This window comes from Liolophura sinensis, chromosome 6 (genome assembly GCF_032854445.1).
Source record: "Liolophura sinensis isolate JHLJ2023 chromosome 6, CUHK_Ljap_v2, whole genome shotgun sequence".
NCBI lineage: Eukaryota > Metazoa > Mollusca > Polyplacophora > Chitonida > Chitonidae > Liolophura > Liolophura sinensis.
In genome coordinates this window covers 60,377,015-60,393,307 of record NC_088300.1, presented here as the reverse complement: position 1 = coordinate 60,393,307, position 16,293 = coordinate 60,377,015, and the positions used below count along the sequence as shown (strand labels likewise).

The window sequence follows — 16,293 nt, the reverse complement described above, 5'->3', positions numbered from 1 at the left end:
TGCACAGGCTTAATACACATGGGTAACAATGGTAATTATGAACAGGACGGGTGAGATATATACTGTGTGATTTGCGAATAATTTTACAATGTATGTTTACGTTCAAATGAAGAACATGGATAGAGTATTCGGTCCGGAGACCAAGTGGAATTGATGCAATGGTAAAATCAAAGCAAGAACATGCAATTAAAGTAGAGTGGACAAGTGTAACGCTGAACTACATGTACAAAGAACATATCAGATTAAAGAAGGCTGAAAAGGGTTAACTATCAACTAACAATACATATGTAGAAAGGAGGGCACGCATAGGTAAATTAAGTCATTATTTATTTATTTATTTGATTGGTGTTTTACGCCGTACTCAAGAATATTTCACTTATACGACGGCGGCCAGCATTATGGTGGGTGGACACCGGGCACAGCCCTGGGGAAACCCACGACCATCCGCAGGTTGCTGACAGACCTTCCCACTTACGGCCGAATTAAGTCATTAAAGAGAAAGGATAGTAACGGTCACTTGAATATTACAAACTCAACAAAGTAAGTTCATGATTGGCTTTTATGCTTTTACTGCTTTTTGGGTTAATGTAATATATAAATGATTACGACACAAAGACTTCAAGCCTTAAGGTAATAGCTTAAAAAAAACAACAAAACACCGGACATGAAATGGAAATCCGTTTCCTGTGTTTAGAGTGACACAAAATGTGTTAGACATAGAGACTGGTTTAATTTTATTATTTTCTTTTATTTTTAACCAAATGAATTCACCATCCTGTTTTCACAGATTCGTTGTATTGATGGAAGCCTCTGGCCTTCATGCGGTCCGTTTCATCACCTTTACATATAGTTTCTGTAGACTTGCGATCTTTGTAGTTTGTTACAACTGTCTGGATAAACCTTCCGAGAATTACAAATACCTTTTAATGCTTCCACAAAATTTCGTAGGTCAATTTTTCGTAGCTTTCCTCGTCAATCACGTCGATTTATGACGCTATAACCAGGACAACGCCATATACGAAAGCAGTTACAAAAAATTTCTTCAAGAAGTCTTGTGAAATCGGCCACTGAAATTTGCTTAGTACTGTAGAAGTTGGTTTCAGCCACGTATTTCCATATGGAAATCACATTCAATTTTCAACCTCTGGGAATGCCCCCAACGCAGACTTTATTCGGGCATACATTATTAGCGGTTCCATGTCCATAGAGTCGTACTTTTCCCCCAGTGCCTCGTACACTTCGACAATTTCTGCAACAGATACAGTTAATACAGGCCACGTAATGAACAGGCTGGAATTATATAACAGGTATTCGACGTCCATCGCTTGAATTATGTACACCTAGTTTAAATACTGGTACAACCCTACATTTTCTGTCGCTTTGCCTCTCAGTTATTTTACTTATTTGAAGTTTTACTTGTCAAATATTGGTAAACAGCTGCAGTGTAATTAGTATAGCAAAGGAAAACCAATAAACAGACCTTTTGTATATTATTACGATATTATATAATTCAGCCTGCAGCTTCTTCGTCCCATTTTAACCGTAACTGAATAGATACCACAAGAATCCAATCTGATTGGTGTTTAATGCCATACTCAGAAGATTTCAATGACAGTCCTTCAGTCTTTTTACATTTGTATTTGTTGAAAACTGTTGAAAAATGTAGCAAGAGACCTGTAGCTAGGCCGAATAAAAAACCCATGAAAAAAATGATATTTACAACGCAACTTTGCGTAACCTTTAGAATCACGGACAATTTTATAAATGACTGCTAACGTTCTTTTTCATCACGGCTGCTGTTATTCTACTCCCTCCACGACAGACAATTCGAATCTATATTTCATAACAGAAACAGAATAGGTATTAAACCATGACCCTTTTTTTGCCGCAATTCGTTGCTGTTATTAGCATTTTTTGGAAAAAGTTAATGTACACGCTCCAGTTTTGTCACATTTTCAATTCATTCCCATTGACAAGAGACACACATAATGAATATCAACTCATCACAGAGAGCTTTAATGAAAAGTTTGGACCGTACTTTTGTTTGCGAGGAAACTGGACTTCGCTTTCTAAAACTTTGCTTCTGGTTTTGGCATAGGGACTGCCGATAAGTAAAACAAGACTTTATCTATGTAATGCAACGCACCTTAAGGATCTGAAACACAGCACGATACATTGCCAGTCCAGTATAAACAGATGTAGGCCTATGGAACAGCCATCTGGGGCTATAGTCTATTTTTAAAGAGTCGCCTATATTCAGCTGTCTGTAAAATTAGTCATACTCGCCACAAAAACTGCCTTTAATCAGTGACACATAACAACATAAGCTCTACACATTGATATGTTTGAAGTTCACATTGTTGCAAGGGAAATTATGTCAGACCACTTTTTCTAATTCTTAATGTTAAAGTCAATAAGCTCGGTTTCGATGGCAAGAAATCATTGCCTCGGGTGACGTAATTATTCCCAAACCAGTGGCATGCTGGATACTGGGCGGAGTCTTAGTATGATATAACCTTAATAAATGAATTTGATAGTATCTGTTGTAGTATACGATCTCACGGCAGTATGGATTTACAGCTGGATGTTAGGAAAGTTTGTTATAAAAAGCAATATACTCAATTCACTGAGAATGTACTGTAGACCGTGTTACTGGGTGGAGTTTGTTCTAGCCGCATGTTAGTCCGGCTATTGTAAAAAAATTACCCTCAACGCCCATTTCCCAGCATGCAATTTGGTTCTGAATACTTATGACGTCACCCGAGGCAATGGGCTCTTGGCATCGAAACCGATCTTATGAAGTATAACATCATGAATTAGAAAAAGTGTTCTAGTTTGATTTTTTTTGCAAGAATATGGACTTCCAACATATCCATGTGTACAGCTTGTGCTGTTACACATCACTGACTGAAGGCAATTTTGGTAGCGAGTATTGATTTGACAGACATCTGAATATAGGCGACTCTCGAAAAGAAATAGGCTATAGTGACATGTAATCGCAGCATACATGCGCCCGTTTACGAATAGGCGTACGAGAGGAGTTTGGCATGTATTAAATAATGGACACGTACCTTTCAGATTCAGTTCGCTATCCCTGTCAGCGTCCAGAGCAGCAGAGGCCTCAACCAAACTTTCCCAAAATCTCTGATCGAAAACTAGGCTATAGAACTCAGACGCTTCGTCCAGGCTTAACTTGTTGTTGTTGTTGCTATCCAAAGCGTCCAATAAAGTCTGTGCGACTTCAATTGATGTCTAAGTCGAAAAAGAAACATCGGTGACGGTATGTTAAAAAACATATACTTAAATATAAAACAAAATCGTAATTTAAAAAAAAATCTTGACTGCCTCGGTAAATACGGTATCAATAAAATAAGTGAATAAACAGAGCTGATATTGTTTCATCGCACACTTACTTCAGGAAGAGTTATGTCCCCTCTGTTAATCATCTGTTCGGTTTCAAATGAAAGTATTTTGACGACGGCTAGGCTGGATGAGAAGGTACTCAAGGCGTCCATCAAAATTCCCTGTAGCTCTGAAAACATATGCGAGCTAAACATTCGTAAGTGTTCAAAGAAATATAAGCTGTGCTTTAATTTGTTAAGTAAGCGCTTCGGTGGCGTAATGGTTAGAGCGTCCGCCTCGAAGTTGGGAGAGCTGCGATCCAGAATGGTACTTGTTGCTGTCTCGCTTGGCGCTCAGCATTGAGCGGTTAGGGCAACGACACTGGAGTGGCTAGCCGGTATCAGTATAATGTGACTGTTTTGAGTGTTATGTCTGAGTCTGTATGATACTTCAGTGGCGGCAGAACATTGGCGGCATGGAGTCGCCCTACCACATGAAGACACAGTATATGTACACACTCGCGTAATGACTGCTCGTCGTTATGTGTTTAGTACTAAAAATTGTTTAGTACGACGTAAAATCCCAAGCATGTATGCATACATACATACATACATACAGTGGACACTGGCTGTATACAAACAGCCTTTGTGGAAAGGGATTCAGATTTTCAGATTCAGATTCAAGCTTGTTACACCCATTCACCGTCTGTGAGATATGGGGAAAACGGTCAAACTACATGGTAAAGATGCTCATCAGGTTGATTCACATGTAGGAGCAAGTTATCGTTGTACAGTAGTCAGCTCACCATTGATCTTTATATAGATCGCCATCTCTATCAAAGTTGTTGTCTTTGTTGTTTTTTTTATTGCCTAGCATGTTACCTAAGTTTTCAATCTTCCAGACCATACCTCTAGTCGATTATTTCCTGTTTTGAATATTGGGCCCATCCCCTTTGAATTACCTGGAGTGTTAGATTTCACGTCCATTCTAACCCACTGATAGAATGGTTCCTCTTGCACCTTTCCAATACACAGAATTTGATAGCTTTTAGGTCCCATGTGATATTCTTTCGATTGTAAACATTGTCTTACTTTATACACGAATATTTTCGAATCAGAGATAGGTGTCACAGTTGTTTTCTTTTCCCTTAAAATACAGATTGGGCTATAGACTATCACATTGTGTGTTTGAATCTGTTAAAACATTTTGTTTTAACATTTTGATGTTTTAACAAAACAAAAAAAAAAAAACAATTTATAAATTTTTGCAACCTTCACTGTGTGTGGTTTATATATAGATCTGAAGGGGTCGATCCATTGCCCTTTGTGTACTAGGAAATGCACTAACCATTCAAATATAATCCCCATGGAGCCGAGAGACGAGGGTAGAGAAGGGAGCCAGGTTATGATGTCCGTCACCAAGTATCTTAAGGTCATATAATTCACATAATCTTTGACCTTTACCAATGTTGCCCCAGCGGTCAGTCTCTACAGGAACTCTGTGATTGGTAGAAGGGAGTTTCATACTAGCTAACTATTTGTACCAGATAAGCTAATTAAAGTGACATGGTCGCCCAAAAGTTTGATTTCTAAACAAATTCTGAGCGTCATAAACTAAATCACTCACGTTGAAATTCGAAACGTTATTCGAATTCAACACAGGAGGGCGGGCCATTTTGCCTCATTAATATTCAACCGGAAGGGCCCAAATCATATGCGCAGCGAGCGGAAAGTTCCCAATGACACCAACTTTCGATAAGTCGGCGTACACACAGAGACACGCAGAGTACAGCAGCTTAAACAGCATTCAGAAAAGGTTACGAATAATCTTCTCATTAAAGTAAGGGTCAGAAACGTGTGAAGTTTAAAATATATACCTAATATTTGGGAGACCATGTCACTTCAAATTTGGAATGAAAATCTCCGTTAGAGGAACTTGTGCATTAATGGAGCTACTGTTGGTAATAATGATCTTTCAATCTTTGTCCAACTTGTTTGCTTCTGAGATAGCCAGAGAAAGTTCAGACCAATGTCTTCAACTCTCTTCCCAGCCGACAGAACCAGTTAGTACTGGTGTATAGTACAGTCCACATCTGACAGTAGAACTCAACATCGTACATGTAATAGCTTATAGATATTTGGCTCCCAATGAGAAGACGACACGAAAATTACAATATGGTATTTGCCCAATTCTCCATAAAGTTTTCCACTATCTTTATATTTCCTATACCCCAAATCCCCCCCACCCACCAAAAAAAAAAAAAAAAAAAAAAGAAGTGTACGCCTAATATTGCGGTAACAGTGCTTCTTAATTTCAAAAAGAAAAAGCAAAGATATTTTGATATAACTTTCAACAATTTCAATTTTTTCAGTACCTACGTTTTTAATTAAAAGGAGCATTTCTAACGCAAATTACAATTGTTTTGGATTCATATGCTTTAATTAAGTCTACCATTTGTCACAGTAGTGTTTAATCCTGATTAATGCATCTGCATAAATAAATGCATAAACAATTTTTTCATTAAATTTGTTTATGTATAAAGCACTCCACATCGTTCAATGGCGGGCACCAATATTACAGGTCAAAAATGTGAATTACAGGGCGATACCACAATATAGAATTCATATAACATGCAGCATTGTTCCATTTATACTAATAAATGTACTAATGTACTAAGTACTAATAACTCTTGCCCAAGGCCATTTTGTCATATTGTATCGAATGCTTTACTAAAATGTAGAACATCTTTTTTCCTCCTATTTTAATCAAATTGTTGATACATGTAAGTACCTGCCAGTGAATTATTCCGCAAAGTGTAAGTAAGGTTGTGAGCCAACGAATTCAAATCAGTGTGAAGGATGTACCCTATAAGATAAATACAGGTAAGTTATAGTAAGGTAAAAGCACAACCGATGAACATTTTACCGTATCTCTCCAGTTGTCCGTTTCGGTTTGTATCAGCGCCCTGTACAGTGTCCCTGGTCAGAGCGTTTCGGAGGAACTCGGGGACACCCGGTGTGGCCAGGAACACTCGGATCTCATCGTTGCTGATGGCGCCACTATTGTCTAAGTCTGCCATGCGCAAAATGCTGTCCTCAATATCTGGGAGATACTAGAGAAAAGATTTATATTTAGTTATTTGATTGAATTTACTAATACGACGGGAGAAAGGCATATGCATGGGTGGAAGAAAGCTGAGAACCCAGTGTGAGTTACCGCCCTTCGCAGGGTACCTAACAAACCCTCTGCATTACTCCAAGCCTCAGTCGAGATGGTGGGCGCTGGATTAGAAACTGTGGTTTCACTGGTTTATTGCATACCAAGACACCAAAAGGAGCTACCTGGGGTCGACATGTAAACTAATTTATGCTTGTATGTGTGGAGCTACCCGGGGCCTTAGCTCGATATAAGATCATACTGGGAAAATTGTTGATATGGTTGTTTATTGAACAATACTTTACGTTTCCTCTGATTTTGAACACAGAGCGTTTTCCGAACTCAATAGTTTTTCTATTTTACATGCCTAATCATATTGGTCTATCAACACTGTCCTTTAATAGAAATATCAAGTCCAGCCTCATCCTGGCTTCCTCTCCGGCCGTGCGTGAGACGGGCTGTCAAAAACCTACGGATGGTCGTGGGTTCCCCCGGGCACTACCTTGTTTCGTCCCACCATAATGCTGGCCTTCGTATACGTCAAATATTCTTGAGTTCGGCAAAAAACGCCAATCAAATAAATAAATAAATTTAATAGCAATATTATAGAAATTCATATTCAACATAGAAAACCAGGAAACATTATGCAGATGAAAAAAATTGAGTCAGAGATTCTCGAAGATGACGGGCAAAACTACTGGTACTAACCTCAAAGTGGTCATCCGAGTGAATGGTAATCTGGCTTCTGGGCAACAGACGACCGTCTGTGCCACTAAGTTGGTAACAGATTAAGACAACAAAAACAGGGAGGAAAGACTTCATTGTGTCCTTTTCTCTGAAAAACATATCACTTGGACGTTATAATTGTTTAGATGTAGGCATCCAACTTAGTGTTCGTATTTACCGTTTGTTGTATTTTAATTGAAGACTTCCAAACTACCACCGCACGCACTAATTACCATCGTTATTCGCAATGGCCACACTGATTACCATGGTTATTCGTAATGCCACATTGATTACCATGGTTATTCGCTATTGCCACATACATGTATTTCTCTGCCTCATTTCCATGTATGTGTATATGTACCACGTCAACCTCCGGAGCAACAAAAGTAGCATTTCAGCGCTTATACTCAGTTGATAGACTACTGGCTTCCAAAGTTCAAATCCGGGTGTGAACGACATGGGTAAATCGAGAAGCATCCGTATTTCACCAGATAATGCTGACCGCCGTCGTATAAGTGAAACATTTTTGAGTACGGCGTAAAATTCCAGTCAAATAAGTAAATATAAATAAATATTTCACTGGTTACGCAAGGCCATTTTCAATTGTCGTCGCTACTTTGGTTTTACTCTCTATGCTGTACGTCTTATTTTCAATGGTAAATCCTTCAACCATAACTTTAATCGGCTGGATGACATCAAAATAACGATTTCGTTAATAGCACCAGAAATGGATACACGCGTATGAGGAAATGCTGAAGAGAAAAAGTTATATTAAAGTGAACATAGTCAATCACTAAATTTGAATTATTTCCTAAAGAAGAAGTATGTTATACTCGGATTGACTTGTTGTTCAGTGCCATTTCTCCAACGTATGTTGAGTGGCATCTTGTAAGGTTTTAAAACTTCTAAAAAATATCTCTGTGATACATTTTATATATAAACACGAAGTCAGTCAGTATATATATATATATATATATATATATATATATATATATATATATATATATATATATATATATATATATATATATATATATACTGACTGATTTCAGGTTTAATTCAAGCTGTTACAGGAAAGAGTGTTGTAGTAAAGTGTAAAATAGATGTCAGACATGAGACATAATGATATTTTAACACAGTCGCATGTTACAAAGATGTGTGATGCAAAAGACCACAGCATGGAGAATAAAATTAGACTAACGGCACCATAATTATAATTGGCAAATGTACTCACCAATTTACTTTACGTTATGAAGAAGGTATAAACAATCAAAATACAGAAAAGCTGGATACACAGCACAGGATTTTCACACTGGCCTTCTCGGTGAACACGCGTCGGGTTTGTGAGCTAATAACTTATACTCCTCGCAATAAAGATTTACGCCTGGAAAATTAGTGTGACCTTTACAAAGCAAAACAATTTCAAACATTGTTGAATGTCAACTGTATAAACTGTTCATATCTATATATGTATGTGGTGATAACATGGGATATCAGAATAAACTGTTGGAGGAGCTTTAAAGTTATACAGCAAGTTTCATAGCCTTTTAACGTTAGGTAACGAAATATATACCAAGTATACATAACGGAGATGTTTTTTATCGTTAGCCAAATGTGTATTTAATGACCACGAAACCCATCCAATCGCGTTTCGACTTCTCAGCTAGTGCCGTCACCTTGGGGAATTACCTTGAACTGAAACCAGTTCTTCAGTAAACACGACTCAAATCCCTCTGTCAATCTAGTCACAAATCCAGTAATCTAAACTATAGTTAAATCATATTTGTCCCTCAATTTAAAGTAGAGATATCTGAGAGGTGATACTATTTGATAAGTCAATAATACGACATTATCAGCCATACGAACTAATACTCGTCCACACCAATCAGAGCCTTTAGTGAATCTGACAAGAGTTGGAGGCATTTGGAATAGAAGCCACGACAAGCATGGACAAAGAGATCGGGTGTTCATTTATTCGGTTGGACTTTTACGGCGTTCTCGAGAATTTTTCACTTATGTGACGATGCGCTAGAATTATGGTGTGAGGAAACCGTGTATGCAGGAACCCGAGAAAACCCACGACCATCCGCAAGTTACTGGCAGACTATTCCGCTCACGACCTGAGACGTAGCCAGCATGGACTGGACTTGAAGGAGACGAAACCTTAAAAGGGATTCCAAAATCATGTGAAAGAGCGTGAAAACCTCTTTGCAGATCCATTGATGACTAGTGAAATGCTGCAAAATGCAACAAGGGTACCCCATCTGAAGACGTCTGATATGACCATTTGTCATTGTTACGGCTGTTGTTAACTGTATATATTATATATATATTTGAGAAATCGCTGAAGATCTGCTCAATCAGTCAAATAAAGCTTTTTCACCTTTATGTTCTTCATCACCTCGCTTATGGTTCTGCAGTGAAGCTCTGAGAGCTGGTCATGTTCCCAGCTCAGCCTTCCGCCACATTAACCGCCATGAATCGTTACATTCACTGACCGGTAAGTAGGTCCTTTGGCTTGCACGGTCCCGAAAATGTCAAAGCAATGTGCTCTTCAAAATAAAAAAAGTTTTTGGCGATCTTGAAGTTATTCTGAATTCATTTCACCTCATTATCGGTGAATAATGAAGACCAGAAAGGTACAATAAACACAAATTTAACCGACAAGCCATTTTCTTATTTCACAATTGTTGCCATTAGTTGCTTCTGTTCATAATTTAAAAAATATTAATTTTAAGTTAAGACTCGCAACCACGTTAACTTTTGTCACTATTATATTATTGGTGTACATTTCCTTGGTTTCAATCCAAATGTTCCACGATTTTCTTTCTCCGAACGATGCAGAGTGCAACCAACTCCATTAAAAACAGCAATTTGAGAAGTTTGGGTCTCGATGGGACAGTTACATTCGTGTCTGTTGTGACGATACCATCTTTATTGTTCGCGATTAATTCAGTGATACGAATTAAGAATTATGTCAGAAGGCATTACAAAAAAGTAGAAGATCCAGATTATTAAATCATAGAAAGATTTACGTCTACAGTTTGTCTGGTGACAAACTGTTAATTGTAACAGGTATTTAGCCGTTACAGGCAAGTGTTAGCACCAACCTGCTGTTTGGCGAAGATATAGCCAGCATTTTAGAAACTATTCGGCCCTGTATTAACATGCTCTATATATTACATTCAGATCACCGGAGAAATTACCTCATTACTGTGGATCGAAAAAAGACATAACACATTGAGTGTGAAAAAGACAGAATAAGTTCCCAAGAGACGCTTTGTACAGTCAGATGCGAGTAAATTTTATTTGTTATACTCTGATATAATCTTAGATGTGCGGCAGAAAATGTCAAGAGTGGCACACTCAAAACTCAAGCTTTTTATCCACAATGACAGATATTGACGTCTGATGTAGAAATTTGATGCAGAGACCGGGTACCATTACCAAATCAATGCCTGAAGCTCTTGACAAAGTTGGGAAAGAATTTTATTGATAATACAACAGAAGTTTTAGTTCAGAAATTGGTGCTAGAAAAGTCTCCTCATGAAAATGTTGACATAAATCGCCAGTGTTCCATGTCGTTTCACGGAATGATGCTAAATCTGCATGAAAAGGCTGGTGTTAGGGGATATATATGTTGCAACTATGTTGCAGTATTTACACGAACAGCTAGAATAAAGTCTTAACCGAGGTAAATTGACAAGCGACAGTATTTCACTGACGTGTGTCCATTTGCCTATTTTCACCCTGTCGTGACTGTCTGGTTTTACTCTCTGTGCTGTAAGTCTTTTATTGTATATTAAAGGTGTTAAATATATTAACTGTGAATTGGCTACAGGACAGTAGGTGTGTGCTCTTTGTTCTTTGTTTGCTGAAGCACTGTAGACCGAGCTATCAACAATCTTTTACTGGCTTATGAGTAAGGCAGAAGACTTTGTGTTGTACGTTATACGGTTTTATTTGAAGCGAGTCTCACAGGTAGGGGAGAGAACTCGCACTTATTGCCGTTAACCTTCCCGTATGTGAAATATTCTTGAGTGCGTCAACAAAACAAAATCAACAAAATAAATCGTAAGTTTTTCACTGTATCAAGGGCAGACAATCTACGTTGAGATGGCGCATATTATTTAATCGCTGACAGGTGTGTAATATAAACATTCCAGGGGTGTTTGAGAGCCACAATCAATTCCAGGTACCGGGGATTCGTCCCAGCACTGATTTCATTCGTCCATACAAGAATAGCTCTTCCAGGCTTAGAGGGCCGTAATTTTCCTCCAGAACTTCGTACACAACGCCAATTTCTGCAACAGCAATATAAAGTCACACTGGAATATAAAACAACTGATGACTGTACACTTTTTAATTTCACTGGCGTTTAAAGTCGCCATCTAGATTTTGCTGTCCGAACGTGGGTCATGTTTATGGATGGGGGAAACCCAGCCCTTCGCCTGGTATCTCCTGATCTCCTCGTGTAAATGACATAAGTTAGAATGTCATGAAAACCTAAAACACTGGTCGGTCAAACACGTTCTTAAGATAAAAAAATACAGCACAAAAAGAAATTCATGACTTGCACACACTTGCAATGTATGTGTAATCTGATGGACGAATTTTCAGTGTAGAAAGTGGCGGTTTAATAGAGCAAGAGTAATCATTTTATTGCATATGTAAAGAGAGGTGTCTCCGTGGGTTTATTTAAAATACCACGTTAGTAAGTCTCTACAGGGGCCGACTCCACAAAGCCCTTTCTGACTTTTAAAAACTTCTTAAGATGCCTAATTTTTGGTATTGGAAGATGAAATTTGGACACATTTGAGGGGTACAAAATTTGAATTTTTAAACCTAAAATTAGCTTGGAGATTGTATGTCAGATTTTGACTTCAGTCAGAAATGGCTTTGTGGAATCGGCCAGAGGACTTACAATCTTCGCAAAGGAAATTAGCAAAAGCGTCAGTAACACCGGATTGAAATATACTCTAACTTTTCTGAAATTTTTCTTAAATGACAGTTATGAAAATTTCGGTTGTTCATTCCAGACCAAAATTACATTACTTTTCACCCCAATTTCATACCATTATTTTATAAAATGTCATTTTTGTCACAATTTCCATTTAATACAGGTTTTCACTTTGTAATAACATTACGGCTGGTTCAGACATAAAACAAGACGTTCTGATAGGCAGTGTAACGTACCCGAAATGGAACATCAATTGTTTATACTTCGCCAGTTTATCTGTATTAGAGGGGCCTCCGTGGCTCAGTCGGTTAGCGCGCTAGCACAGCGTAATGACCCAGGAGTCTCTCACCAATGCTGTCGCTGTGAGTTCAAGTCTAGCTCATGCTGGCTTCCTCTCCGGCCGTAAGTGGGAAGGTCCCTCAGCAGCCTGCGGGTGGTCGTGGGTTTCTGCCCGGTTTCCTCCCACGATAATGCTGGCCGCCGTCGTATAAGTGAAATATTCTTGAGTACGGCTTAAAACACCAATTAAATAAATATTTGTATTAGAGGAAAGTTTTATGTCTTTACTGATGGGCTCGTACCTTGCAGATCCAGTTCCATATCACCATCAGTATCTAGTGCAGACGAGGTCTCAACTAAAGTATTCCAGAATTCCTCATCGGCAATTACTCTCTCCAACTCAGCAGCTTCATCTATGGTTAACTTGCCGTTATTGTTACTATCAAAAATGTCCAATAAGACCTGGGCGACGTCAGCTGGTGTCTGAGGGAAGAACGAAAGCTTAATAAATTATAAGAAAAAGCCATAATCTCAAAATTAACAGTAGAAACAGTGGAAATAGTGAAAAAATCAGGTTTGCCCATGCTAAGCTGAAGATTTAACTGATTTGGAAGAAGAAACTGATTCTTCTTATTATTACTGTGACTTCGGATTATTTCAGCACACATGAGCTCGTTTTATAAATCAAAAAGATGAAAGAGTAAAGAAGTAAATAACCCAATATAATCAGAGGAGCAATGAAAATGTAAGCGTTAAGTCAACATTCGTATAGCACTCGTAAACCATAAAAGTCGAACTTCGAAGTCGATAACGGCTAGACCCTTTAACAAAAGAAGCTCAAACACTAGTTCCAAAAGAACATGCAAGAAAGACTAGAAATTGTAAATAAAGTCTGCAGAATGTAAGAGAGAGGCAGTCTAAACAGTTTCCAATGATACATGCAGGGAGTACAGTCGATATTCTACGTGTGGTATCAATTTCAAAATTCAGACAGCCATAGTCCTTGAATAATTTCAAGGCCGAATAGGTGAACTTCGAGTGAAAAACTAGTTTAGTGCGTCAATAAAATAGCATCAGTGCAATATTTAATCAACAAACAAAGTAAATAAACAGAATATTACTGTTCAGATTGTTTCGTTGCACACTTACCTTAGGTTGAGGTAGTTCTCCTCTGTCGACCATCAGTCTGGTCTCCAATGTTATTACCATAATGATGGCAGCATCGAAGGAAAGGCATTCAATACGTCCTCCAAAATGACACGTACCTCTGTAAAATAAACGCTGGTTTTTATATTCAAAAGTCTTAGATGTGATTTTGTTTCAGAGATACTGTCTTTATGCAAACAACATTTGAATCAAGCTTGGAGCAAAGTTGTTAGTGCTTTTTGTTGTACCAGAAACTTTTAAATTGCGTCAAATTAAGTCCCTTTATTCAGGTAAACTGTCAGTATAAAACAAGCGTGAAATCTCATGCGGACAAACAAAAGATTATTGTATACATCTAGTGACAGACGTACTGTATACGATAAGTACAGCTAAAGGGGGGATACCGGTAAGAACATTTTACCATGTCTTTCCAGCTGTCCGTTCCGGTTATTATCAGCTGCCTTGATAGCTTCCGGTGTCAACCTGAGATCATTACGGATAAAATCGGGTATACCGGGTACGGCCAGGAACCTACGGATCTCACTATATCTGATGGCGCCATTACTGTCTGAGTCTCTCATACGGAAGATGGCGTCCTCAATATCAGGAAGATACTAGAAAATAATATATTTATTCAAAAGCCGTATTCAAACAATTATTACTTATACAATGTTATTCGGACTTTTGGGTGGAGCGCTGAACCCGGATTAAAACGAACAGCCTGACTTTAAGAAATCAATCGAGAAAAGGACCATACAAGAGTTAACCTTGTGGTTGTACACCTTTGCAATCGATCTTTTACGTTTGTTCTTATGTCATTTTTGCAAAGCGAAGATGTTAAACAAAATACACCTTTGTGTACACAACTGTGTATTTTCCAAGTATTTTTCCCCGTCTTAACGACAAATGGTACTGGTTTCTCAAAGTGCCCTTTCGTCACTCAGCAACTTTCAGAAACCGATTTTCAAAATGACATTCAAAAATAGTTCAGCGGAAACAGAAACATGTAGATACATAAAGAGCTTTTTGGAGGTGAGTGACAATACTATATCCACTAACCTCAAATCGGTCTTCTGAGAGAGAGCTAAGTAGGCTTCTGAGAAATACACGGCCATTTGTGCCACTAAGATGATGACAGACAGCGGCGACAAAAACTGGAAGGAAAGATTTCATTGTGTTCTTTTCTCTGCAAAATATAACATTCTGAGGAAATTATTTCTCCCATATATATACATTCAACTTTCTGCTGGCCTCTACTGTTCGTTGCCTTTTCATGTAACACCCAAAGCTACTGCTCCAGTCATAATTAGTTCGTCACATATACAGTCAAACTTGCCAACACCGACACTCAGTCTCACTAGACTGTCCTGAAACCGACACAGCTTTTTTTCAATAAAAGTTCAATGTTGGACGATCTACAGGCAGCGATGTTCTACGACGGAAGTAGTTGTACCTTGGCCAGCATGAAACAAATTCCCCAGTTGATAAACAAAGTTTCATAAATGTCTTCCAGCATCGGTAAATGCACTTTTTGTAACGTCATATATTCAATCAGTGGTGATTTTAATACTGCTACATGCATACACACCTGTTTTTTGTTTTTTTTAGAACCTCCGAAAACCGAGAAACTGTCAAAATCGACATTTTGTCGCGGTACAGGGCAGGGTCGGTTTATACAAGTCTTACTGTATATATTGTCTATAATAAACTTTCACACAAAGAAAAGCATTACATTATTTAGCATTATAACGTAAGCTAAGTTAAATGTTAACATGCAAATGTAACATATTAGACCCACAGTACAGGCACTGACTGCACAAAAAACAAAGTAAAAATGTAGCTGCTGAGGACAGCAATTCCGGGGATCGGTTATGTACGTTGTGTATACATTACAGTAGTAACAGTAATGATAATTATTGTAAAAAGGAGGGAAAAGGCGAAAAATGCAAAGGAAAATGTTCTGGATTGGAACCCGAAACTGCCAGGTATCATGCACAATGGGACTTGTGCCATCTTCATACCAGCAAGGTTCATACCGCGCTATAGGCTTAGTGATCACCCTTGCTTTACTGTACATGTAAAAGCCTTCAGAAACCTCTCCTTTGACAGCCAATGGCATTGCAGCCAGGGGAATTTCAGCCAATCATTGATCGCCCCTTAAAGCCTGTATTCCTTTGTTTCGAAGTAAATGCCTATGCGTTTGGATCCGATTTTTTCGTCGCACAACATTATACAACAGCAATAGGCAGTGCTGTTAACGTTGACCGGTGTGGTTTTATTGAAACGAACAGGCAGCGGTAAGCCTCTGTGGTGTCAGGCAGTAGGCTTACCGGTGATAGCGAAAGAGGCCGAACAGCCTACTTATGTTGTTGTTGTTGTTGTTATTGTTGAATTTATATCAAGCCTATTTTGCTTCACAGTGAGCGTTCCTCCCAGTAACGTTTAACACGCCGACCTTCAGGGATACTTTTTGGCGCTAGTACATTTACGTCGAGTGTGAAATAAAGTTATTCCATCCACCGCATACTTCTCACTACAGCCACATTCATTGTTGTTTTGAACTCCTTTCAGTGTCAATAACTAAGGTGAAATCCGATTGGACCATGAATAGCATATCTATGAATGAAAGTTCAGAACTTTGAAGATTTAGGCCTAATAGGGCTCCGTAAATCAAGGTGATGATT

The 16,293-nt window shown here is 38.4% G+C and overlaps 2 protein-coding genes across 3 annotated transcripts; both read right to left on the bottom strand.

Annotated features, from left to right (window-relative positions):
• Window positions 1–545: 545 nt before the first annotated feature.
• LOC135468930 (uncharacterized) lies at window positions 546–8,557 on the bottom strand. Its single transcript, XM_064747419.1, has 6 exons — window positions 8,459–8,557; window positions 7,207–7,333; window positions 6,268–6,454; window positions 3,414–3,532; window positions 3,072–3,252; window positions 546–1,249 (listed from the first exon to the last, which is right to left on the bottom strand). The coding sequence occupies exons 2-6, from the start codon at window positions 7,318–7,320 to the stop codon at window positions 1,131–1,133; spliced, it is 720 nt and encodes a 239-aa protein (XP_064603489.1). The 5' UTR covers window positions 7,321–7,333; window positions 8,459–8,557; the 3' UTR covers window positions 546–1,130.
• Window positions 8,558–10,451: 1,894 nt separating this feature from the next.
• On the bottom strand, window positions 10,452–15,019 carry LOC135469196 (uncharacterized). Of its 2 annotated transcripts, XM_064747742.1 has the most exons (5): window positions 14,669–15,019; window positions 14,031–14,223; window positions 13,613–13,730; window positions 12,766–12,946; window positions 10,452–11,528 (listed from the first exon to the last, which is right to left on the bottom strand). In XM_064747742.1, exons 3-5 carry the CDS (start codon window positions 13,670–13,672, stop codon window positions 11,410–11,412), a joined length of 360 nt encoding a protein of 119 aa, XP_064603812.1. In that variant the 5' UTR covers window positions 13,673–13,730; window positions 14,031–14,223; window positions 14,669–15,019; the 3' UTR covers window positions 10,452–11,409. The 2 variants fall into 2 exon arrangements, with proteins under 2 accessions (XP_064603812.1, XP_064603813.1); XM_064747743.1 differs by lacking the exon at window positions 14,669–15,019 and having other exon boundaries at window positions 14,031–14,255.
• Between the last annotated feature and the right edge of the window lie 1,274 nt (window positions 15,020–16,293).

Excerpts from the sequence above, each read along its gene's own strand:
- LOC135468930 (XM_064747419.1), bottom strand. The coding sequence starts at position 7,320 with ATGAAGTCTTTCCTCCCTGTTTTTGTTGTCTTAATCTGTTACCAACTT. Across the intron at positions 6,455-7,206 it reads ACTCGGATGACCACTTTGAG|TATCTCCCAGATATTGAGGA; the intron begins GTTAGTACCAGT and ends TCTTTTCTCTAG. Across the intron at positions 3,533-6,267 it reads CGGACAACTGGAGAGATACG|AGCTACAGGGAATTTTGATG; the intron begins GTAAAATGTTCA and ends ATATGTTTTCAG.
- LOC135469196 (XM_064747742.1), bottom strand. The coding sequence starts at position 13,672 with ATGGTAATAACATTGGAGACCAGACTGATGGTCGACAGAGGAGAACTA. Across the intron at positions 12,947-13,612 it reads GAGAACTACCTCAACCTAAG|ACACCAGCTGACGTCGCCCA; the intron begins GTAAGTGTGCAA and ends TTCTTCCCTCAG. Across the intron at positions 11,529-12,765 it reads TATGGAACTGGATCTGCAAG|AAATTGGCGTTGTGTACGAA; the intron begins GTACGAGCCCAT and ends TTGCTGTTGCAG.